The following is a 25,262-nucleotide window of genomic DNA, read 5'->3' as shown; positions in this document are numbered from 1 at the left end:
TTTGGACAGCACTTCAATTTTCGCAATATAAGATGCAGATTTTTTATTTAATTTTTTTTGTGTGTGTCTGCTGAATTTGCATGACAAAACATGTCACCCAAGTGCTGTGCGTGCTGGAATTTGATCAACTTTCGACTGTTGTGGTTGAACATATACCCGACAACAACACCTTCCATTCCCGACCGATTTTGGGGATAAAATTGCATTCGTCTGCCATATATATGCAGTGTGTTATGTAAAAATGCACGGACGCAACCGGCGGGGATACTCTTGATTCCGTCGAAGGGAATTTGAGCTCCAAGACGAGCCGCCCTATTGCAAATACAGACAAGCCTGAGAGAAATTCAATCTTTTTCTTTATAACTACAGCACAGAAAACTTTCAGTTATACAACAGGCTTTTTCTTGCCTGACGGTATCCGTGGCAGATTTTTTTTTTTCTTCTCAGAAGCAGCAGCAGCAGCAGCCTGTTCACTGCTCCACTGAGAGTTTACCCGCAGAAAAGTGTACTCTTCTATTTCACGCTCGGCGAACCTCGCGAGGTGAATACCAATGCGCCGACGAAACAGGGCCTTATACTGTACGGTATGTACGTAGCACCCGAGCCACTCCACGTGCAAAAGGGTGTCGGCTTCATCGCGCAGGGGTGCTAAATGACTCGCAATGTGCACACCTCGATTAGCACGGCGAGTGCGGGATCGCAGCGTCAGTGCGGGGAATAATTAGGTGACAGGAAGTGGCAATTAGCCCCCACGCTATAAATACAAATGGCGCGAGCAGCAGGCATGAATTAGCATGAATTATTAACCCGACTGGCGGTTCACGACAACGTGGCACAGAATAAAAAAGTAGAGTGTCACATACGCGCTAATATTCCTCGGTTGTGATTGCGTGTCGGAATAGGTCGCTGTCATACACCTTCGGGTGGATTACACACAATCCCGTTTTTAATCGGCGCACTTTTTCGTTGAGTATCATTTTGTAAAATGGAATTATCACAAATGATTGAGCAGAATTGTTTCCGATGGTACATGATTCAAGGTTAGACTTTTGATAGCGTGCCTATTGGCAAAATATTTTTCAACGCTATCCTCCATTATGCAATAAAAAGCATTTGAGTGCGACCAAAGAAAAGAAAAGTATTGGGGAGAAATGTCTTTTCATGTTGTGGTAAAAGCATCAACTTTTTTTCTTCAAACAAAATCTTAATATTAAGGAAAAAGTTGTGGTTCTATGAGACTTCGATTTAAAACAATCAAAAGCCACAGGGCTCGATCCCCATCCCCCTGAATATTGGGGCTCACAATTCTGGAAGCAAGGTATACCCCGGATTGGTCGCTTGCCAATCACAGTTCGTAGAACAACAAGCATTTCAACTCACATCCACACCTAAGGATAATTTAGAGTCACACCTTAACTTTAGAAACGCGTTTTGCAAATATGCTAGGAAGACGGCGAACCAGGAGAATGCGCACGCAGGCAATAATCGAGATTCCAACCCGGAACCTCAGAACTGCGAGTCAAATGTGCAACCACTCGTCTACGTAGCATGCTGCCATAGAAAAACTCCAATCTTGTTTTTTCTACCGAACACGTATTGCTTTTCTTTTGTGCAATTTAAACCCATTTCGCAGCCCAACAAATAGCCCCAAAATGTCTTTCAATGAAGGGCTATTTTCTGCACCACCTTTCACGCTGTGACAATTCTGTCTGGTTCGCCATCAACACACACACACACACACACACAAGCAAGAATTGCGTTTTAGTGTTGGTGGCGCGAGGAAAGAGGCTGTTAGCCATTATTTGGCGTCCTCTCATTCGCTCTCAACATGACCAAGAGGCCAAGGGAAAAAAAAGAAAAAAAATCAAGGAAACACATTCAGTTCATTCCACTTTGGCTTTGCCTCCACTCTTGTCAGAGATGGACACATTGGGTGAGTCACACACAAGGAACACAAGCAAAGAGAGTCCATCTGTGCAAATGCACACTGAAGAATAATAAAAAATAAATTTAAAAAAAGAGACGGGATTTTTTTGCTGGCCCCATTTTTTGCCTCCTGATTAAAATTTCAGCAACACGTCGACTATGTCGTGTTCCTCTGGTTTTTTTTTTTTTTTTTTTTTTTTTGTAGCTCGCTCAGTAAGAACGTTGAGAAAACAAGACAAGGAGAAAAGGACAAAAATAAAGTTTGTAGTTAATGCGCACACATGTTCGTTGGAGGGCGGCGGAAGGTAATGGAGACGGACAGTAAGCGAGGACCGACGTGAGCCTGAATCATCTGGAAGAGCAGATGGAGGATTGTATTGCGAAAGGGGGGGGGGGGGGGGGGTCTCGAAATCACGGCGTGGGCTCCTTTCAGAACAAGTGGGAGGAAGTTGTCCACTTTAGAAACTATGATCAGGTGGTTTGACTACCGGCTCGCTCAACCAAAGAACCAAATCCCCATTTCCCATGCAACAAATTGCAAATAATGATAAAAAAACGAATCTTGGTGTCAAGGAACAATGCGCAGAAGTTGGCTTGACCGTGATTCGATCTCATACAATAACGAACGCAACATTTTTTTTTTTTCCCCCCCAGTGGTTGATTTACGTGCTTTGAGTTCTTTTCACCCCCCTTTGGGCGCAGCCATCCCCGTGGTTTGGGATCCCCTGCGCAAACACCGATTGACACGTGGCCTTTTGTCATCGCTTAAATGGCTCGCAAAAGGCAGCATTAAATTTAATGAGGCAGGATTGAGGGGAAGTTGGGCATCGTGGGGAGGGGCGGGGGGGGGGGGGGGGGTTGGTTGCGTTTCTCCGGGTCCTCTCGGTTAGCTTCACCCACACGGAAGAAAAAAGTGGGATTTTGCGGCACTGGTTTCGCATGTGGCGGTCTGTTGGCGCGGTCGTGCCGCGTCCTCCTGAGCCGCTCCTTGAATATTAAACGGGCGCCTGCGACGGACTGACTTGACGGCACTGCTGAGATTTTCCCCACGAGGACGATTCGATTCGGAGAGTCGAGGAAGTGCGATAACTGAGCGCTACCACGAATGTTGTTGGGGGAGGAAGAGGGGGCCGGTAGGACCCTGAGACAGAATTTTTTTTTGGGGGGGGGGGGGCTTGTTTTTTGTGGTAAATGATTCTTGAGGTTTATTAATGTTTTTGAAGGATTTGGGGGGGTTAGCAAAAAAAAAAAAAAATCATAATAAACCAGATGATCTTGTTCACCAGGGATGTGCTGTGCTATTATTATTTTCTCATCCTCTACAGTCAGATTTAATTTTTTTTTGTGTGTATTTCCACCAAATTTAAATAGTTTGGTCCATCTGTGATCTGTGACTGAATTATTATTTTTTTTCAACTCCCCCATCAGCTCTAAAAATCAAATCAAATGATTTCAGGACAAATTCCCGCAAACCTGAAAACGCGTAGATTCAATCCCCGACGGAACGGCCGCAGCGTTTCAACCGCGTCGGCGCAATCCGGAATCGGCAGTCATCCGGCGAATACGCGGTCGTCGAGTTTCCTCTCTCTGACCTCTGCGGAGGGATTTTCAGATTAGGACGAGCCTCTCTGAAAACGACGGCTGGCTAACCTCATTTCCATACCGCCGCGGTCGGCTGGTAATCCGCCCGACGGCAGATTATACGTTTGCATTCAGTCGCGCGGGACGGGATTGGTGCCGCCGCCGGCGGCGGCGGAGGAGGTTCAGACGTCAGCAGATGTGCGCCGACATAATAACAGCGATACATGCCAAAGATACGTGCCGGCTTTTTCATCTTTCTTCACGACTACCTTCGGGGTGATGGATAAATACGTCGGCGAGATGTGTGTGTATGTTTGTTTATTTTAAAAAAAAATATATATATATATATATATATATATATATAATATATATTAATACGCTCATTTCAAATTCTATGTTGCAGCCCCCCCCCCCCCCCCGTGCCCCCCACCTTTTTTTCCCAGCAGACATGATTATACCGACGGAAAGTTTCCAGAGTGGTCCTTCATATTTCAAGGTTGGATGCTCCGGTAATGCCGCTGTCATCCATGAATGATCACCTAATGCCGCGGGCGAGGGGAGAAATACAATACATTTGTTTCTTCCCGCACAATAAAATAAAATAAAATCATTTCATTGCTCGCGGCCTGACACCCTCATACATTCATTAGGAGAAATGTTTGCCTCAGGCTTCCAGCCATGTAAATTACTCAAATTAAACAATCGCATTTTGGGGATTGGTGGGTGGGGGGGGGGGCGGGGGGGGGCAGCCGTTGATCACAAAAATGGGATGCGCTGTGGAATCGGTTAAAATTAGAGAGATCCCGCCAATGGTGCATCACGGTCAGAAAAGTAGAAACGCAACCGAGCGGGGTAACTCGCGTAAGTGTCGACTTTAAACATCGGCATGAATCTGTTGAGGAACGCGCAAGAGGGAAGCTTTCGTCGCATTGCTTCCTTCCATTGAGAGACTTTGGTGCCGGCGCAGGTTCAAATCATCACCGCCGCTACAACAAAAACAAAAACAAAAAAAAAGCAGACATGGAGAACGCGCGCTCGTCGGAGCAGAAAGAAAACACAAACAGACGGACGTATCCAATGCGAGGTGAAGGCCAAAGGGGGAAAGAAAAACAAAAAAAAACGGTCATGAATAAAACACGGCAAAGAGTTGTGGAAAACATCTTGTGGCCTTGAGCGCTCGCTTCGCTTCTTCTTTACGAGAGAAGACAAGAGTTTGAGAAAAGCCAGCCGGGAATTTTTGTCAGTGGATCTAATCCAAAAGTTTGAAGCGTCGATCCCTCCGCCGGATCCACTTCCGCGCTCTCTCTTTGCCGTACACGTCGAGGTTGGCCGAGCAGAGATTGAGGCGCCGGGACCTGCCTTGGAGGCGCATCCCCGGCGGGGCGCCGCCTCGCAGCCTCTCATCCGCCGACACAAGTCATTATCCGCAAGCCGAGCGCTACGACGGCGACCGGACAAAAGGCCGCGACGGATGGCCGCCTCCCCGCTTTCGGCCCGCGGAGAATTCTAACTCGGTGTGAGCAAAAGAGGCAGTTTGGGAGGCTTTCATGCGGCTCCCCTTGTTGCGCGGCCATCCCGCTAAAATCGCAGCGAGTCGGCGTCGAGCCGAGTAGCTGCCCAAAAAAAAAAAAGAAAAAAAAAAGACTAAAACATTTGCTCTCGGCTCCGTGGAGCGAAAGGTGCTTTATTGGAATTTAGAAGTGGTTGCGAGTCCAATCATTGGTCCAATCACTTGATGACAACAAAAGGCTGTCGCTAAAGTTTACCTTCGAAGACTATTCATACTTCGAGTGAGTTCAATGGAGAAAAGTTATTATTATTTTTTTTTTTTACCGTTTCAAAATGAAGAATACATTTCCGAGCCATCCTTGCGAAACCGTGACACCGCGCTATTCTTGCTCACAGTTATCACCCCGTCAGGATCCGATACTGTCGAGTTTAACGCTTTCGTTCCACAAGACGTACTTGTATGTCTTTTTCAAATTAGGCCCCGCCTACCAAGGACGTACTTGTATGTCTAAGTCTTTTTTTTTTTTTTTTTTGCGTCAGAGAGGAGGCGGGTCTGATGCAATCTGTGAATGAGAATAAGCCGTTTGCATTGTAAATCATGTCAAAAAGCGACCAGTAGGTGGCGGTGGTGCCTCCCGTGATTGAAACGCACGCTTTTACAAAAAAAGCTCTTTTTCCGTTTTTTCTTTGCCTAGGAATCGCCATTTCCATGAAACGTAGCCATTTTGTAATGCCGATTGCGTAAGAATGGAGCAGAGAGTCCAAACTTTATTTTGTTTATATAGCATTAGACCCAATTTTTTTGCGAGATCAGTCACCTACTCGTACGGTCCGTCTAAAGAGCGCATCGCCCAATCGCGGGAGAGCCCGAAAGGAAGAGACGGCCGTTCGACGCTACCCTGCGACATCTCGCGAGCCGACTCGGCGGTTTGCTAAAACCTGTCAAATCCACTTGCGAGGCTCCCGCTTTGACCGCCAAAACGACTTTGGCTGGTCACCTGCTCGACTGTTGTACGATAACGCCGCCGTCATCCCTCTCAAAGTCCCCTGACTTTCTTGTCTGTAAGCAGGACATTATGTGGTCGCATTACGTGGGCCGACCGGGAGCTACAGCGGGGGGGGGCTGGAGCAGAGGACAGATGTGGCTTACATAATGATCTGCAAATGACTCGTCTCCACGGGTCCTAATCCCGCTAAGCATCGTTTTGTGGAGCTTTCCCCAATGCGGACAAAAAAAAAAAAAAATCAATGCGGTCGGCAGCAGGAAGCGGTGCAACGGCTAAATTGGACGCTCGTTAGCAACCGCCGGCCTGATTGTGTACAAATGAGGGAAACGAAAGGAGGCCGAGATAATGGCGAGGTGCACGCGAGCGAGGGGCCATGTGACCAATCCCCCCCCCCCCTCCCCGAGATCCGGTCACCTGTGAAGAACAAGGCAACACATACCACAAATCGGGTTAAAAGATTAAAAAATAAGGAGCCGCGGATGACGGTTGCGCATCAGCTGAATTTCTCGAAGCCAGGCGATGTATTTTGCTCGGCGTGGGGGTCTCGGAAGCTTTATGTGGTCCGCAAAGGATTGCAGCTTGCTTGCTTTCATTCGTAACCATCTAAAAACGGAGTCGGCAATTTCTGCGAGCGTCTGACTTGCCGTTTAATTTCACAGATGATGAGCGGCCGGGCGGCAAACTATTTTGTATAAAAGCCATCTGGCGGGCGCTCATACCAACAGGTGACGAGAATCTCGCTCGCGCCGAGACAATATTGCGGCGGACGCCTCCTCGCGCATCGTCGCCGCCATTTCGGCAGCTGCGCTCGCATTCACTGCGAGCGCGGTGTCGTTCACCTTCGCCCACGCGGCTTGCGGTTCTCCCTGCATCGTTTTCACATCGCCGATGAATGCCGGCGAAAAGTGCGGCGGCGGAGAAGGAGAAGACAGACGCGCGTGTGTGATCAAAGGCTGGAAAGTAGCCACAGTTCTCGTTCTTGTAAACAGCGCGGCAAGAGAAGGCCACGCTCTAGCGGAGCAAGAAATACCACCATTTCTGCCAGGTCAATTTTCAAAACAACCTCCACCACAAAAAAAAAAAAAAAAGAAGAAAAAAGTCTTCCTCTCAATGCGGTAGCGCTCAAACTTTTGACACAAAGTACCGTCTCCAAAAAGTATTTGGCTCTCCGAGTTACCGGCATAAGATACAAGTTGGATTCGTTCCTTGAGCAACATTATAACTAAAAAAAAACTAAAAAAAAACAAACGAAAGGATTATAACTAAAAACTAAAAAAAATAACCAAAAAAAAATTATAACGTATTCCAAATTGCCCCCCCCCCCCCAGCCTCCCAAATTAAACCAATTAAAGGAAAAAAAATGTGTGCCTTTTTTTTAATCAGAAAAAAAAGCACATGGTCGGAAACAACGCCGATCATTTCGACATTTGCCAAGCCGGTTGGGACGTATTAGATTGCAATTTCGCCTGACCAAATTGTCTTAAAAAAAATAAAAATAAAATACAATTTTCCTTTTTGAAAGATAAACCAAATTTGTGGTCAAATGGTGAGAGACAATGAATTGCAAATTGCGTTTTTTCTGTGCAGTCGCCCGGGAAACTTTTCATCAATCATCGCATGGCGCTTTTATCAAACTCTTCTCAGATAATCATGAGTCCAATGTTCAGCACGGCGGCTCACCAAAGACTTCTGCGGCCACGCCCGTCAGATAAGCGCAGTCAAATGCACGCGCGCGCGTTTGTTTCTTTCTGCGCCGTCGACTGCCGTATTGGCCCGAATAGGAGACGTTTTTGTTTTTTTTGCATTGAAATAAGACTGAAAAAGTGACCGTCGTCTTCTAATTCGGGGTCTAGACATTAGACCCATTCTCGACGCTAGATGGCGCCAGATATCATTGAAGCGAATGCTGAACTTGAGGTTCAAATTGAACCCCCGGTCACCAAGAATAAAAATAAAAATAGCTTCGGCACGAAGAAGAAGAAGAAAAAAAAAAGTTGTGCCTCGTGTGCGCCGGCACCCGGGGGAAAGGAAACGCTCTCCAACGAGGTTAGCCTGTGAACAAACACCTCTTTTACCTGCTCGCGCTTGCCTTTGCCTCCCGAGGTGTTTTATCAGCACCGGCGGCAACAAGCGCCTCCGCTTGTCTCTGCCCGTGACTTTCAAGCTCTGCGTCTCGCCGCTTTCGAGAGGCTTAACACGTCGGAGATGCCATCTACGCGCCCGGGCTTCCGGCCAAATGCCCGACACGCAGCGGTTGGACGTCACGAAGTACAAATACGCTCGGATTGCGGCTGATCCGACTCGCAGCGCCAAAACGACGTCGTCGTCTTCCTTACCGGCGTGCATCACTCGCTTTTCAATGACGAATGACTTGTTGCGGTGCCTCGTTGATTAAAGAAGTCGAGCCACCGAGTAGCGACCGTAAACTCACGTAAACGTAACTCACTCGGCGACGCCCCTTAAAGGCATACGTCCAACATACCAGTACTAGTTTTCAAAAATACGGTCATACGAGTTTTATTGACATCATTCGATGCGTGCCGACATAAGCGGCAATCGCTTTCGACGCGAGCGGTCACAGAAAGGCGTATTTGAGTCGTTCGGACACTTCAATTAATTTGGGGGTTTTAATAAGGATGCCGACAACGACGACGACAAGAAAAACTTCTCCCGGCAAAAGGTCATAGAGCGATCGCTGATTTATTTTTGTTTGTGTTGTTCACAAGGAAGACGGCGAAATCTGCAAACGCACGCCGCAGAGTATTTATAGGCCATATGTGCCGTTTTGATGAGCAGCAGGAATTTAATTAGCTTTCTTTATCTCAAACAGGGGCACCGCCGAGGCTGCACACAAAACAAGCGCGCGCGTTCAAACCGCAGGAGTTGAACAGCGGGGCTCGGAAATCATCACCAAAAACATCCAGACAAGCGACGGGGGGGGGGGGGGGGGGGGGGGGGGGGGTTCCCATGCTGACCGTTTGTGTCCACTTGACTCGCTGTGGATGTTGAATGTCGCGATATCGATATTCTAGCGCCGAACGACGGCCCGGGGGCCGTTTGCGGCCTTCCTACTCATTTTTTCGCGACATGTACCTTCTTTTTTTTTTTTGGTTCTGAATGCGGAGAGGCGATTGGGCAGAGCCGGATCTATTCCTTGACATCGAGGGCAGTTGGCCACCCCAAAAACATTTGCCTCAACACCTTGAACAGAAATCGAATGAAATGATCTCGACAATACAAACGGTCGATAATTGCTTTCCTGACCGACTTTGGCGTGTTTCAAAAAGAGTTTTAAAGTGGCCCTTTCATCTTTGCATTTTTCTGGCCGCGGCCCCCAAATGAAAGTTTGGCCACCCCCTGAGCTACGTGGAAATGCGATCAACTCAAAGCCAAATGTCCGTGTCAGGAAGAGTGGCCGTTTCTTTTCTTTTCCTTGCTAATTTTGTCGTTTCTGCTTCACTTCCAACCTCAGTCGCTTGCACCGTTCGCGCCTTCGACTGTGCGGCGAGAAAAATCAACTCTTGCAGCCACCACCCTAATCCGCGCTTAATAGTTTAAATCCTTTTCTCTAATTGCTCTTCACCTCACAGGATTAAAAACGGGGAGCTGATGTGATTCCATTAATTGCCGACGCCGCCCCGCCTGCTTTCACTCAGGTTTTTATTTTTTATTTTTGGTAGTGGGGGGGGGGGGGTTGTTTTGAAGACCGTCAATCTTGCTGTATCGCGGTTCTTTTTTTTTTTTTTTCAGTTTGATACCAGTACTGTATTCACTTTTAAAGTCTTTAAGTGTGTGACAGACAAAGGGCGTCGTGGTCCGACACGTTGGCTTCAGACTTGATCTCAACACGGATCGCTCACTTGCAATGTCGGGAGGGGGCCCGAAAAGATTCCCCGCTATAAATCACGAGAAGGGCAAAACGTGGGCGCCGGGCGATGCATTTTGGGTGTGACGGAGCTCGGAACACAAGTGAAACTTTGAAGGAGATTGCTGGAGAGAAGTGTTGGAAATTGCGAAAAGCACGTGATGTCATTGAACGCATCTTTTTGGAGCAAGACGCGATAAGACTACGAGGAGAAGATTCATTTTATCCAAGAGGAGACTGAGGGCGGCGGGCAAAATGACCGTCCACGCTGCATCCGTCTCCAAGTGTGGCAGAAAAGCACAATGTCCCCCCCTCCCCCCTCCCCCACAGTGATGAATGTGCAGCGATGCCGCCAACAACGCGGGGGCTGGTAAACGTCGCCTGCGGTGTCCAGGCGGACCGCATGATTCTCATTTGCCCGTGACAGCGTCGTGAATCTTTGCCAACTTCCCTTTCAAGAGCGCACTTCATCTTCCCCGGCGGGGCGATGACCCGATTGCACGCGGCTCCGGAAAACCCACTGCCGGCATGGAAAAAATAAAAAATAATGTTGACCCGAGATGCAAGGGTCGCACGGAGGTGGAATATTTCCAATACATTTCCGGGAAGTCAATTTCCATTTTGGAAAAGATCCAAATTGGAAGCGTTCCAAGGGCATTTATGGAAATTAACGGAGAATTGAGGCTAATTTCATGTAAAGGTTTCATACTCAAGCATAAATGAAAGTTTGCTTGTTTTACGCCAGATTATGCAAAACGATATTGAACTTTTCCCGCTCCGAGATCATTTCCCATGTCAAGTTTCCAACTTTGAACATTTCCAAAACTGTTTCGTTTGACACAACTTGCTTTTCTCTCATGACGAGCTGAACGGCAAATTGCTAACATGTGCCTCCCCCCCCCCCCCCGAAGGATGTCCACTTCTCTGCCTTTCTGTGACTCTTCCAGTCACTTTTCATCGCTTTGAGAAAGATCCTGTTTGAATCCCGGCAACAGGCAAACCCCGCCCATCAGTGCACACGTCAACAACTCTACCGTAGCTCCTTGAAACGTTTTGATTGAACGGCTCAATCGGACAAATAACATCGCCAGCGGCGGAAGAAAGCGAGTCGGCCCTGAAATAAAAAGTGTTCGCACACGCACTGCATCTTCCCAATCACTGACTTATTAAATGACTCCGGAGCTCGACAGCTGTTATCGCACTGTTTGCTAATACGTAACAGGCTCTGTGCGCCGTTAATCCCATTCATTACGATGCTTGTCAGGCGAGATATCAAATCCAGACAAGTCAACGGCAGAGGCGACGCGCGACGAATGACAACGCGGCGACTCACAAACTCAGCAAATTAGTTTCAAGGCCCCCCCACCCCGACCATTAAAAAGGCAAGATATTTCACACTGCAATAGCAGCTAATCAACATTTTCTTCTGAAGAACTCACTCTAAAAGCGAACAATCATTCCAGTCAGGCTACATTGCAACGCTGTCACTCTACTAAACACGCACACACATTCAATGAATGCCTCTATTCAGCAGATTTGGGGCCATTTGAATAAGAGGAACAACTATTGTTGGCTCGCAGAGGTTCATTATGGGGGGAGGTAATTATCACTTATTTCCTGATGTAAATATTTGTTTTATAAATGGGGAGACCATTTATTTAGATACAGCCCATCCCATAAATCTGTACTAGTCTATAAAGAAAGCCTACGGACTTTCACCGCACGGACTGCACCAGAACTGGGCGCTTCAAACTGCAAGGGGAAATCCAGCTGCATTTCACTTTTACAACATACAATACATGCTGATTTATATCGCGCTTTCACAACAGTGGCAGCTGTAACAAAGCGCTTAACAAAACGGTTAACATCAAGTAAAATAATAAACACAACACATGACATAAGACACGGACAGTCGTGTCGGCTACAAGCTAAGTTTCAAAGTCAACGATTTTGCATGAAGATACTTCATGGCCTGGAGGTTCGAATCCCGCCATTGTTGAAAAGCATTTGGGGTGACGCCAGGGTTCGGCCAAGCTGGGGTCGCTATGACAACGAGCTCCCCCCCACCCCCCCCCCCCCCCGCGATGAGGGGCACTCATGTGAGAGGAGGCAAATGTTGGGGTTGTGCTCAGAGACGCTGCAACATGAGCGATTGCTGTTGGCTTGTTGGGGACTTCGAGAGACAGCTGATGTTGGTCCATATCAGCGACACAACTGGAAAGCCCATGGTGGTCTTTGGGACTCTCCCTCAGGGGACCCGCTACGAGCAGGATGTTGTCAAACCCACTGAAGACAATTTGAAGTGACCCCAGAAATCAGGACAGCAAAAGAAAGAAAATGGTCCTTGCCTGGGGTTCCTTGGGGTGGTCATGACAACGAGGCCCCCTTCCCCCCTCTCTCTTCGAGAGCTGAAGAGTTGGGGTCGTGCCCCCCCCCCCCTTTCCCACACACACCTCCAAAACAAGTGTCATTGCTTAAGATAACACCAGAGCCAGTGCTACATTGAACTGTCAACCCGTGAACGCACCACCAGCAACTTCCTCAAGTCGGTCTCGTCAACTTTACTCGCTCCGCGCCGAGGTGGCGACGTGGCCCCCGGACACATTCTGGCCGCTTGGGCCGCTCACCAACCACGCTCTCGCGGCTATTAAATAAAAGGCCAACGCCACGACAACCACACCGCTGAAACACACACTCGGCGGATGTAAATGTAAGCGAAATCACAACTACACCGACCAAAACGAACGCTGGAAGTCCTCCGGAGAAGCTCGCGTTGGTTTGTTTATTTACCGACACACATCCGCGTTTCGACGACGCCATGACGGCACTCCAGCCTCACCTGAAGCTGCGGTCCGACGCCCTGACCGTCCGCCGCTGCCGCCGCCGCCGCGTCCGGTGGGTTGTCGAACACCCGGTCCCTGTATAACGACCACAAGCCGACGTTGGGGAGGAAGACGAAAGCCGCTACGAGAAGCCCGGCGAACTGCAGCAGCCTTTTTTCCCTCCGCCTCATCTCACCGGGAGGGGAAAACGAAGCGTAGGAAGAAGCGGCAGCGGAGGAATCAAGGAGAACCTCCCCCGAGAGTCCACGCTTCGTCTTGCGGTATCCGACTGGAGGGAAGTTCCACTCTGACAGCGGGACGGAAGGACCCCGTCAAGCCCGGAGCTGTGACGCCGAATGGGCGCCAGCTGTCTGCCGCTAGAGGGCGGAAAGCCAAGCATAGGAAGATGGAGGGAGGAAGGATTACATTTTTTTATTTGTGGGGTATTTTCAACACATAACATAAAACACGGACAGTCGTGCAGTCCTAACCACTTTTCCGTCACACGCTTTGTTTTTTGAAGCAGTTTGAAATGAAAGAGGAGAGAATCAAAGTGTCCGTTGGGCTTTAACCAGTGGATCAGAGACGTCATGCTCAAAATGTGCACACGTCGGCTACAAGCTAAGTTTCAAAGTCAACAAGAAGCTGTAGCATCCATTGACGAAAAAAGAGATTGGTTCACTTCTCCTGTCCCATGAAAATCCATTTCAATTCCAAGGTTTATTATTTTACTTTATGTTAACTGTTTTGTTAAGCGCTTTGTTACAGCTGCCGCTGTTGTGAAAGCGCTATATAAATCAGCATGTATTATATTTTATTGTATTTTACTTTTTAAAATGATTTGTAATCAATATAACATCGATATGTCAAAACAGTGATGTAAAAAATATATACCGACTTCGAAAAAATAAAGGGGGGGAGATGATGCCACCATCTGTTGCATTCAAATGCACCTTGGAAATAAAGCATTGAAGAAGGAGTTGGGCAACCTATGGCACGTGGGCTTTAAGAATCATAACCTGGCAGTGAAATTATTTATAAAAAATGAATGATTTATGAACAAATTATGTTGTTATATATTTTGAAAAATTCCTCAAAGTGGAAAATCCACTGACAGTGTAATACACCATGAGAATCAACTAGAGTTCATTTCTATGGTTCAAAAATGTCACGGTCACGTTCAAATTATATATAATGCCGATTCAAACAAATACTCCAAATTAAGGATTCTAATCAAATACAACAATATTGTGATTGCATAGTATGACATCATAAATCGCAGCAATGATGCTACATCTACTTTAAAGTTCATCCAGGGCTAAGCTACTGTTAATTGCCTTTAGTAAACAAATGCAACAAGTGGTTGCGAGGAAAGTGGGGAGACAAAAAAAACAATGCAAGGCGCATTGCAAATAAAATATGGGAAGGTATAAGTGTGAAGCATTGCGACGTGCTTGGTTGCGAAGATTGTGTCAGCGAGCGTCGACACCGCCGTACTTGAAATGGAAGGAACGGCAAATCAATGGCGAGCACTCCGGAGCTGCCTCTCCGGCAACCAAGCAACCGGGATCTGCCTCATTTGTATTCACCCTCTACGTGTCTCTACTCTTATAGTTTTCATTCTGCTTGCTGGGCCGTTGTCATTTTTCTGCTCCCGCCTCTTGTTTCGCCGGTTTGCCGCCCGAGCATGAAATGAGACGTGAAGTCGCTGAGCAAAGAGGAGAGATTACAATGTTCGCTGGGTCAAGTCTTTGAGTTCTGATTCGTAGCGGAATATTTACCAAGTTCGTATGTTGTTACTTTTTCGTCACTAAAGTTGCATCATCATGAAGGAAAATAACTTTTCAGACATGGATTTAATTTCATCACTGAAATTTGTTGCTTACATAAGAGTAGCATTTTCCGGGTAATGGGGTCGCTATTAAAAATTCACTCAGCGGCTATCGTGTGAAATGATAGCCGCTGAGCCATTTTGTTGCTCGTACGCATCCTCTGAAGACGTTTCCTCGATACACTCGGAGAGATTGTACAAGAAGATACCTTTCGGCCAATCGATAGGCTTGACTTACCCGACATTGTGTGTCGGAGTGGAAGCGACGCTGACTAATTGTTGATCACAGGGCGCCTCGCGGAACGCGCTAACGGCTTCCTGTGCCAAGATGCCAATCAGGAGCGGGCCCGCCGGGCCAGTCAAAGCGCGTCAGCAAAATATGGGTTGCTCGACAATTTTATTGAATTTCTTTTGCCGGCTTGTCATTTTTATGAGCGCGAGCCAAAGGTTGAATGCGAATTAGCCATTAGCATTCAGACGATAATTCTGCCCTCTATTTGTGCCCTATTGTTTTGTTCAACGAGCTGCGCCATTAATTGACTGTTGATTACGCAGAGCGGCTAATGGCTTCCAGCGCTAAGCCGTCAATCACCAGCAAGCCCGCAAGGCTACTCACCTTGTTTTTTTGTGTGTGTGTGTCATCGCGATTCCATGCCTCAAGCCTAGTGACACGGGTTATAAAGTGAAGGGCTGCTCGATCAACGTAAATCCCTCACCTCATTCTCAGATTTTTTTAGGGGGGGGGGCGGGTAGGGTGGGGTTCATCTATAATTCATGCCGAAGGACGCGGAAGAGATTGAATTGCCTCAACTCACACTGGTAGATGGCGGGCCGCCGAGACAGAGCGTGAGCCATCCTAATCAGGAACAGATTAGAGCCGTGAATCGCAAATAAACAACTTTCACAAGGGGAGGGCTTTCGACTACGTAGTCTTGCATATTTCAAAATTGGGACGGAAAAAAAAAACATGAGAAGCGCAGGTGTACTGTTGCGAGGTGAAAAAAAAAATCAATTGCGAGAAAAATGTTGGAATCACGAAAAAAAAAAAATGGTCGTTTTGAGGAAAATGTGATCATGTTAATGAGAAAAAAAAAATGGTTCCAAGATGATAGCTGTAATGTGATGGTGGGAAAAGATGCGACGAAAAAAGTTGCGAGAAAAATGCTGCACTGTGACTAGAAAAAAAAAGCCACGTCACGAACGTCGCGCGCCCTTGCCACTGGAGGGGACGCACTCGCTACTTACTCGCCGTCCAATGATGAGCCTTGGACATTTTTGTCCCAAATCGCCTCATAAAATCATAACGGACGTATCATCGGATGACATTCCTGACCTAGATTGGGCGTCTCGGGCGACGTTTACAGTCCGCTACATCTGCTCGCCATCTCATCTCGCTCCCCATGAGCCCTCCCTTGAAGGCTTGTTCTTTGGTGGGACGTTACATATGTGTGTGTGTGTGTGTGAGCCTCACAGATGCTCTACCCGGTGTTCGCCCGCCCATTAAAGCTGGCGTGATCCCATAAACGCAGATGTACTCCAAACGCCAATCTGGCAAATGGAAGAAGAGCTCGGTGTGACAGCGACTCCAAAACATGCGCCGCGGTTCCATCCCGACAGTGGCGTGGCCTCCGATCCACGTTTAACCCCTGAAACTCATCGTGCGGTCGCTCGGTTGTTAGCTCGAGGTTAGTCGGGGTCGGTTGGAAACGCTCAACCTACGAAGAATCCCACTGCCGCACCATTTCAGGGCCTTGGCCCAAGGCTGACGACAAACCCGTTACCCACCCAGACGACCCGACCTTCCCACCCTCTTCCCCGTAAGGTCTCATGCGGGTCAGCCACACCGCCCGAAGGGCCTTAGTTATTCGCCCCTAATCTTCAGGAGCCAGGAGGTGGTCAAAAGTAATTGGCTTGGCGGGTCATTAGGTAGCTACCTAGCTAGAGGTTAGCCAAAGCACATATTTCAACAAGTCAAGCAAATCCACCACATTTCGGTTCCGCGCCCGCTCGTCAACATTCGCACGTTCCCTAGTACGAAATATATAATGTTGAAAGTCCGTCCTCTGTCGGTGCACCATGGCTCAGCCCAACGACTCGTCACGGCGTTCGATGCGTTTTGAGGGCCGCGAGTCCAGATGACGCCATCGGTGGCCGTCTAGTGCACGGGACCGAACGCCGGAGTGCGGCGAGATGGCGGGGGAAAGCGGAGAGACGGCAGAGTGACGGCTCCTTATCGCCCCCGTCGCCCGGTGTTGCCATGGCGATCGATACGTCGCCGCCAGGGTCGATTAGCGCCGCCGTGACTCTCACCTTCCTCGTCCATCCTCATTTAACTTCATAGATTTTTATCCCCCCCCCTCCCCAAGTGTGAGAGGTGCCATAAAGAAAGTGCACGACGGTAGGCGTGCGCTGGTATTAGCAGTGGGCTGTGTCATTGCTGTTTTTACGGCGGGTGACGCTTATGGATGAGGTGCAGATTTGGACGGTTTCATTTAGCGACCGAGAATTTGATCGCGCTGTCTATCATGAGGAGCGCCCAAAAAAAATAATAAAAAACCCTCGCAAGAAGCCACGCCTGAAAAGACACAGGAAGACGGCCATTTTGGTTTGAAGCAAACCATTTCCAAGTCAGTTGCAGAATTTTGGGAAAACGTTGTTGCCCCTGAAGTTAATTTTATTTAACGATAGGAAAATCGGTAGGCCTCCCTATCATGAGTAGTCCCACGAAAAAAATAAAAATCTCAAAAAGCCACGCTTGGCCAGACCCGGGAAGTCTGCCATTTTGTAGCCTAAACTTAGCCCATTTCCATTGGGACTTCAAAGCCAAAATTGTCGCAGAGATTTGATCCGATTGTTTAAGAGAATTAACTTTTAGTCCTATATGGACCTTGCGGGAAAACCGTGTAACGAGGAAGTCAAAACGAGCAAGTCATCTTTCAATCCAATTAATATTCAGTCTTGATTGAAGCATGAAAAATAGTACGGAATGCTCGGCTTTAGATGTCCTGCGAACCGACGATGTACGCTCACGGTGCACGTTACCGATATTGATCTTTTTTTTTCTCTTTCCGCCAGCATATTTCAAGGCCGTGAGAAGTCGCGCAGGGAACGTAAACATATAAACACTCCCATATTAATGCCGCGCTTCGCATTGAGGAAAGAGGGGAAGCGCATGAAAGGGGATCATGCATTAATCATGGTCCGCCGCATCGAGCCGACGCACACGCGACCAGATCAAAAAGCGCCGTTTACATCATCTTAACGTCTTGCGAATGTTTCCCCGCGGTCTTCAGGGAAGGGAAGGGGAAGGGGAAGGGGGACAAACAAAGTGTGTTGGTTTATTTCGTACAAAAGCTCTTCATGTACGTATACAACTCATTTGTGTTTGTTTTGTCTTTGGTGAAATGAACTGAGCCGCACTTTCAGGGTTTTATTTCCGATCCGGCCGACTTTTGGGCCAATTCCTTCAATTCAAGATGGCCGACTTCCAGTCAAATTTCGGACCCTGGGTCCTCGTGACTTTTTCACGTGTCCGCCTAATATAATGTTGATCGGTGAATCTAGCATTACTATATGAGTCTTGCGAGGTCGAATGTGGGCATTTCCAACGGCAGAAAATGGCTAGCTTAGTCATCGGGGAGCTAACGCCGATCGAAAACATGACAGCAACTCCATTATTCGCCGCCAGCGAGTTGTGACCGCAACTGCCCGGGTAGTCAGAAGACGACGCACACGGAACCTTGAGCCAAAACTCGGGTTTACAAGCGTACAATTGTTCACAGTTAACTGCAACAGGGCGCAGAAAATAACCTTGAGCCGTGAGCCACATGCTACAAGCGTAGCCAGAGGTGTCAAACGCAGGTCCAGAGAGTAAAAACCCTGCCCCATTTCGGTTTTAGCCACACTTTGGCTTGAGCCACAGGTGCTTCTACTCCACCGGGAAGTAAACGAGCTCTTGAGCAACTGCGGCTAAAGCTAAACCGTGGCAGGGGGTATTTACTTTCTGGACCCGCGTTTGACACCCGTGTGTACTAGCGACTGCCTCGTTGCCTAACCGAGCCATTTACGTCGAACTCCCACTGTCCGCGTCGACGACAGATGAAACGAGCGGACGGCGGCAACGATGAGCGCCGCTGGCGTGAGATGATAATGAGGGATAATGGACCTCGGCATTTGGCCTGCCGGGTTCAGGCTGGAGGAAAAGGCATGATGAGAAACAATGAATGCTTAATAGCGCCTAATGAGAGCGTCCCCTCTAGTGGACTCAATAAGATCCCATGCGCGCGCGTGGGGGGGGGGGGAGATTCTTTAGCGCGCGGCTAACCAAGGCTGTGCTCAGGTGCGAGCGTGCTGAATAATGTATCCTTCTTGAATTTGTAAGTATGACAACATGTCACAATAAGAATAACGACACGCTCGGGCCAAGGCCAAAGATGGAGATTGTTGTCTGGATCACAAACCGACAATTACTGTTACATGTACAAGGTCTTGGAACAAACATGCACATTTTATTTTTATTTTTTGCTAACTTTCCAGGCTTTGTGGAAGTTTCAAGTTTTTTTTTTTTTTTTGGGACTAAGACTGCAGCTGCGGCGTCTTCACGTCAAGGTTAGCCGAGTGAAGGCTTTTGTTTTGACCATGTCTGACATTCGAGTGCCGCCAAGGCACTTTTCCACTTGAACCTGAGCGATTGATCAAAACATACAATCTAAATGACGGATGCATCAAAAGCAAAGGCCGGCTGACCTTTTCTCCGCAAATGACGGCAGTTCACTTTGGAGCTTTAAAAGCCGTTTTTACCTTGCCCGAGGATGAAATTGTTTATTTTTCCGTGTCACCGAAAGCGGGGACGCAAATCTAGTCTCGTTGTTCGATGTGACTCGCCATGTTGAAATGTTTCCAAGCGTTGCCAAATTTAATGGCTTCGATGGATGCGTTTTTGCCGTTTTAGCCTCGTCCGAAAGAACATTTGAGATACGACTGTACGGCTTCCATTTGCACAATTCGGCATTTCGGGCATGTACGATGTCAATTCAGGACAAATGATGTCTATTTTGCCATTTGGGTGAGCCGGGTTTGTTATGACGGACATCGGACGATACGGCTGCAGATATTCGCTTCATCAGTTCTGTGAATTATGGATATCTGCGACGGAATTGTTTCATTCCGACGAGTCAGCGTTGCGGTTCAAAGATATCGTTAAAAAAAACGATTTTAGTCACGTTTGTTGGGCCTGCCGCTGGAATATTATGAAAAACGATCTGCTGCTGAAAAACCGTCCCCCTGTAAGCCCATTTTAGGCCTCTACATTTACATATTTTATCATTATTTTAAAACAAAGTCGGACCAGAGACCGTAGAGGGAGTTTCCATTGTACAAAAAAAATGGACCATCAAATTGATAAACTTGATAAGCGTTTGTTTTTGGTTGACAATTTTGTGCCAAAAGCCTGTCGATGCGTCACTTGACATGAAGTTGAGGGATCGGCGGGAATGACATCCGCATTGGTTTTGAGCAACGGCCGCATGCGAGCTCCCCCCCCCCCCCCCCCCCAAGGCCGCTTTGAGGAAGGAAAGGCTCGTTATCGGCTCATTGGCCCGCAATCTGCCCGGTCACTCGTCTTTGATTAGCTTCTCTGTCTCCCCCCCGCCACCCCGAGATGAATGCTAACGAGGACAGCGGCGGCCGTTTGCTCACGGCCCGGGTCCGGCGTCCATTAGTGGCACCCAAGACCATTCTCCCGGTCGGTCTTATTATTTTCATACGCAACGATTAGCTCTCGTTGATGATGGATGCGCTTACGGATAAGTCCGTGCGGACGCTTTGGGGACGCGTGGGCGAGCGAGCTTTTAAAAACAAACCAGAGTGGGTCAAGCAATCATTAAATTGTGCAAATTGTCAACTAATTAACATGTTTGAATTTTTTTGGGGGGGGGGCGGGGGTTGTTTTCCATGTTTCTTTTTTTGGGGAAGTTTTGTTGGGATTAAACAAAATATTTTTAAAAAAAGTATAACATAGTTCAAATCGACAGATTTTTGCTCATTTTTCAATCAATTATCTTCTTTTTAGGAAAGTGCAACATCAATAACTTGTCTTCTCGTTTGGGAAACTAATAATGCAGACGAGTGCAACATGATCAGTTTGAAAGCTTTTTTTGTTTGTTTGTTTTTCCCCGCGCTCAATTTTACATCCCCCCCCCCCCCCCCCCCCCCGGTGGTCACAAGCAGATGATTGTCACTGAATGAAAGCAGCACGCTTTTGGGATGTCGCTTCGTCCCGCTAATGGCACACACTTTTATTCCGCACGCTCTCACGCCCGTCAGAAAAGAGCAGGACTAAAAAGCTGGATTGCGGGGGGGCGCGGGGGGGGGGGGTGCGTTATGAAGCCGTGTCCTGCCACCACTACGGCAAAGTGGAGGATGAGGCGGGGGAGAGGGGGGAGGGGGCTGTAAGTGGCGGAGGTGAATACAAATGAGCCAGCCTTGCCAGCAACATCTGATTAAAAGTAATCGGCTGGCAGTATCAGCCAAAACGCACAGAAACTAAAAGGCACGATATGGAAAAGAGATTAGCTAGGAAAGTTTTTTTTTTTTTTGGCGGGCTCCAGATAAAAGATCTCATTATTGATAAGCGCTGCAAGTTTGAGGAAGAAGAAGAAGGAGAGGCAAAAAACTTCTAAGACACATCCGAACTTTAACTCGTGGCGCTCCAAATGGCGCCGACTCCCCCTGAACAGGAATTTGATTGCGATCGGTTCAATCTGAATGTGGCCAATCCGTTACGAGGGTGCGCACGCTTTGTGGAACCACATTAGCTCACTTGATTAGTTTTACACCCCCCTCTGGAAGTTTTTTTTTTTTTTCCCCCAGACCATTTCGTTACCGCGGCTTCATGGCGTCCCGTCTAACGTCACCCGCGTTACGCGGCGCCCATTTTTCCATTTGTCCGCCCGAGCTAACGTCGTATCGTTCCGGAATGCTCCCTCTGCTAAGTGACAATCCGATGGATACGTTCCAATACGGGGAGAGCCTTGCACAAAACGTCGCCGCCCTCCTGGGAAATTTCCCTTTCGCTCGCCACCAATTTAACCCCCGCCCCCCCGCCTGGCTGCGAAATAGGTTGCGGGAGGAAGAAAATTGCCCGCTGTCCCGGTGACAGACACTTGCCGTGAATGCTGTCATGGACTTGATGGGACCCCTGTGATTATTGTCAAGTGGAATTCCCCCCCCCCCCCCCCCCCCACTCCCCCTCAGTTTTAACGCCCTGTTGCGCGCACCTCCGACGTGGGGCGCCACAGCGGTTTCCCCTCAGCGGCGAACGGCCGCCTTCCGATTTTTTTGCGAGCCGGCCGGAGAGATCGGCTCGGATTGATCTCGTGCGCGCGAGTGAAGAAATTAAGACCTCGCTCGTGTCAGCAATTGCAGTCGCTTCATCCGTAAACCTACGGAGAACGTAACAAATGATAGTCGTCGGACGATGTACGCTACAGAGTTCTCAACAACAGTTATCGGAGTGTGCGAGTCGAACTTGGTTGTCACTTTTCAGCTCCCGGACGCCATTTTTCCTCCTTTGCCGGGTGATTGACACTCACGCTGAACCGAAGGCGTTTGTTTTTCCTCTGCATCCAGCCCCCCCCCCCCCCCCCTTCCCTCCCTTGAGAAAAATGGCATCCATGCATCTCGGGGTGACAGAATGCTGATAATCCACGGCAGCCATTCATCCTGCCCCCCCCCCCCCCCCCCGCCGCCTCTCACACTCCGTCCTCATCTATTGACTAGGCCGTGTTGCCTCAAACCCCGCTAAGGCTACGAATGATCATCCGCCACGTCTGATATTTACTCGCGAGATCAACACCGGGCGCGTTTGTCTTGTTCTACCGTCCTTCTGGCAAATTCATTAGCAACGCGCAAACAAAGCAAAGCGCTAGCACGGATGCTCTCTCTGACATTTGCCGTGGGGACGGTTTTGACGACGCGCGTTCTATTTCATTTTTTTATCCTCATTTACGGCGCTGAGGAAAAAAAAAATGTGTTCGGGTGTCTGTGTGAGGTGGTGAAATTGCTGGGGTTTTTTTTGGGAGTGTGATAATTATACACACATATACACACAAAACCAAATGTCAGAAATGGGGACGGGGACAAGTTGGCGAATGTGACACTATAAGGTCAACTTGTCTTGCTGATTATCCGTTCATTATTTGTGTGTGTGTGTGTGTGTGTGTGTGTGTGTGCGCTTTCTCCTCGTAATGTGAAGGCGACGGGACCCTAGCGCACACGCTCACACTTCATTAATGTCATTTTATTATTCATGGCAAGATGGGGGGGTGGGGGGTGAAGTTACAGCAGGAAGTCAAGCTGTTCTGACCTTCACACAAAATGGTCGGCAGGAAATGATTACCCCCCCCCCCCCCCCCCCGCCCCCAAGCCAAAAGCTGCTGGGAGGTTATGGATGAGTTTTTGCTTCCAGGAAAAGTAGCTTAGCACGCAACATTTATCAATTGAAATGAAATGTCAAAAAGTGGCTTGACACGTTCAACACCTGCATGCATTTGCAGATTAATATGAAGCCACGTCAGCCGTACGCAGCCAACTGCACGAAATTTTTAAAAAAGGCCGATGCCCCCGCCCCAAAAAGTTTCCCTCTATTCATACTTCAGAACTCCCCATTTTATACGCCAAACTTTGAAAAAATAACGCGACACACGGCCATGAATGTCCAAAGCGCTGGCGACAAAAGTGAGTCCACCCCCCACCCCCCCTCAAGTGAAAGTGTTGAAATCGGGACCAATTAACCTTTCTGATTTGATGAGTCTCGCTCGTGTTCAAATAGCGAGGACTCTACTCACATTTGTCTTACGCACCTCGAACGCGTCGCGAGCAACTAGCTCGCAATTACGGCCGCTCGCGTCATCGGGGGTGACGTTTCCATGGGAACCACATCAATAAACATCCGCAATATGGACCGGATATAAATAGGCACGCGGCATGTTGTCGCCTGAGCCGATTCCCTTTCGCGTTTGTGCCGCTCGGCTTTGATTTAGCGAACGTCCGCGGCCGATGAAAGATGTCGCTCGGGGGTGGGACGCGAGCGCCAGGTGACAAATGGAACAGCATTTGCTTCACTTTCCGTCTCGCGTCACGTTCGCCGATTTGGCTTCCGACGCGAGATGAGAGGAGGGCATTTAAGTGGAAGGACGCGCCGGCGATTTCCTCATTTCAAACACGTCTTTGAAGGATACGTGAACGAAAATTCAAACGTATCAATAAGTCGTCGTGCGGCCTCGAGCATCGATCGCAGCTCGGCCGAACAGCGCGATGAGGACGACTGTTCAAACACCGGGACGTTTTTTTTTTCTTTTTTGGTCGATTTCAAGGATCAAGCGCACGCCGTGAATTTTGCCGTGAAGCTGATCGTCAGAGAACCGGCTCGGGAGTCTGGCGCTCGGAAAATAACGACTGTTGTTTTGACCTCCGCCATCTTTTGACAGCAGGCCGAGAGAGCCGAAGTAGCGCCTGGGAAAGCGACGGCGGCCTTGCATACGAAGAGGAAAATAATCCCTGACGGCTTGAAGACGAGTCGACAGGAAAAGTGCCGACACAAATATGCCGTATTGACCGTGGGCCCCGAAAATGTTTTTCCGAAATGAAATCCCAAACTCGACGGCCATCTTTTCTGCCATGATTAGATTGCGACCGAAAGGAGAACTATTTTCCTTGAAATGCATCATCCCGCATGGCGGTACTGGAAAAGCAGCTTTGCGGTTTCCACGAGACGGCGCCTCCGACTCCACATTTCACGCCGCCGTCGAGATCCCGTCAGGCTTATCTCACGATCGGACGGAGGCCGAGGGGCGAATTGTCGCCTCGCCGGACGGAGATCGCGGCCGTTTGTTCCAATTACATCAAAGCACGGAAGCCGCTTGAGGGAAGAGGAAACAAAAGGCGAGGCGCGTCTCCGTTGCCGCGTTGTCTAATCGCTTCGTGTCGTCGCGGGGGCCGGTGTGGCGAACCTTTTCGAGGCGAGGAGAGCGATAACGCCGGTGGAGAAAACCCGCTTCCGAGTGGTTCTGTTCTTGCCCCGCAGCGAGCGGCGTCCTCCACCTAAAGCATCAGATATGCGCAACCGCGGGGGGGGTGGGGGGGAGCGAGGGAGAGAGAGAGAGAGAGAGAGGGCGGTGGGAACGACGAACTGGCGGAAGAAAGGAATGAGACGCTGGGCAAATAATGCCTACCGGGAAGTCAAGCTGAAATGGAATTCTTTCCCACGCCCCCCCCCCCCCCAAATTCATCCAAGCATGTCTTGATGAACTTTGAAAGGGGGTTCCGCCACCACCCGTAAACTGTTGCCGCTTCTCCGGAAGACTTTAGAACGGTGGATTGCCGCCACGTCGCGGTTCGTCTTCCGGACGATTGCCGTCGCAAATTTTCACAGGTGGAACAGTCGTGACTGCGTTTGGGTTCAAGTCACAGTGATAGAATGCTGTGGGTTGGATAGTCCAGTCACGACTGGTAGAAGGGGGGCAGGGGGGGGGGGGGCGTGGACAGAGTCCAGAATCCTGACAACCAAGTCTGTGGATGAAGCTCTTTGATAGGACCGAGCCCGGAGGCTCAGGAAGGAGGCTGAAGAGGGACTTTGAGGGGCGGGCCCCGTCAAGCGCGAGTCGCTGGTGACCAACCAGCGACTTGAAACAACCACGCTGGCCTCTTACTTGGAAAACTTT

The 25,262-nt window shown here is 48.8% G+C and overlaps 1 protein-coding gene across 4 annotated transcripts in view; it reads right to left on the bottom strand.

Annotated features, from left to right (window-relative positions):
* The window catches only part of LOC147194149 (polypeptide N-acetylgalactosaminyltransferase 10-like), a 55,211-nt gene that overhangs the window by 18,606 nt on the left and 11,343 nt on the right, over positions 1 to 25,262 (bottom strand). For 3 of the 4 annotated variants that reach the window (XR_015103016.1, XR_015103018.1, XM_086130505.1), the window contains exon 2: positions 12,728 to 13,087. Coding sequence is in view for 1 of the 4 variants with exons in the window: in XM_086130505.1 (XP_085986631.1) it covers positions 12,728 to 12,901 (174 nt within the window). In the remaining 3 variants the exon portion in view is untranslated. Of the gene's footprint in view, positions 1 to 12,727; positions 13,088 to 24,551; positions 24,643 to 25,262 lie in introns of all 4 variants that reach the window. The other variant, XR_015103017.1, reaches the window with a different exon arrangement.

Source organism: Hippocampus guttulatus, chromosome 15 (genome assembly GCF_054856545.1).
Source record: "Hippocampus guttulatus isolate MCC_2025c chromosome 15, RoL_Hgut_1.0, whole genome shotgun sequence".
In the NCBI taxonomy this organism is placed as follows: domain Eukaryota; kingdom Metazoa; phylum Chordata; class Actinopteri; order Syngnathiformes; family Syngnathidae; genus Hippocampus; species Hippocampus guttulatus.
The sequence above is the reverse complement of the archived record's forward strand: the minus strand, read 5'-3'. Positions and strand labels throughout refer to the sequence as shown.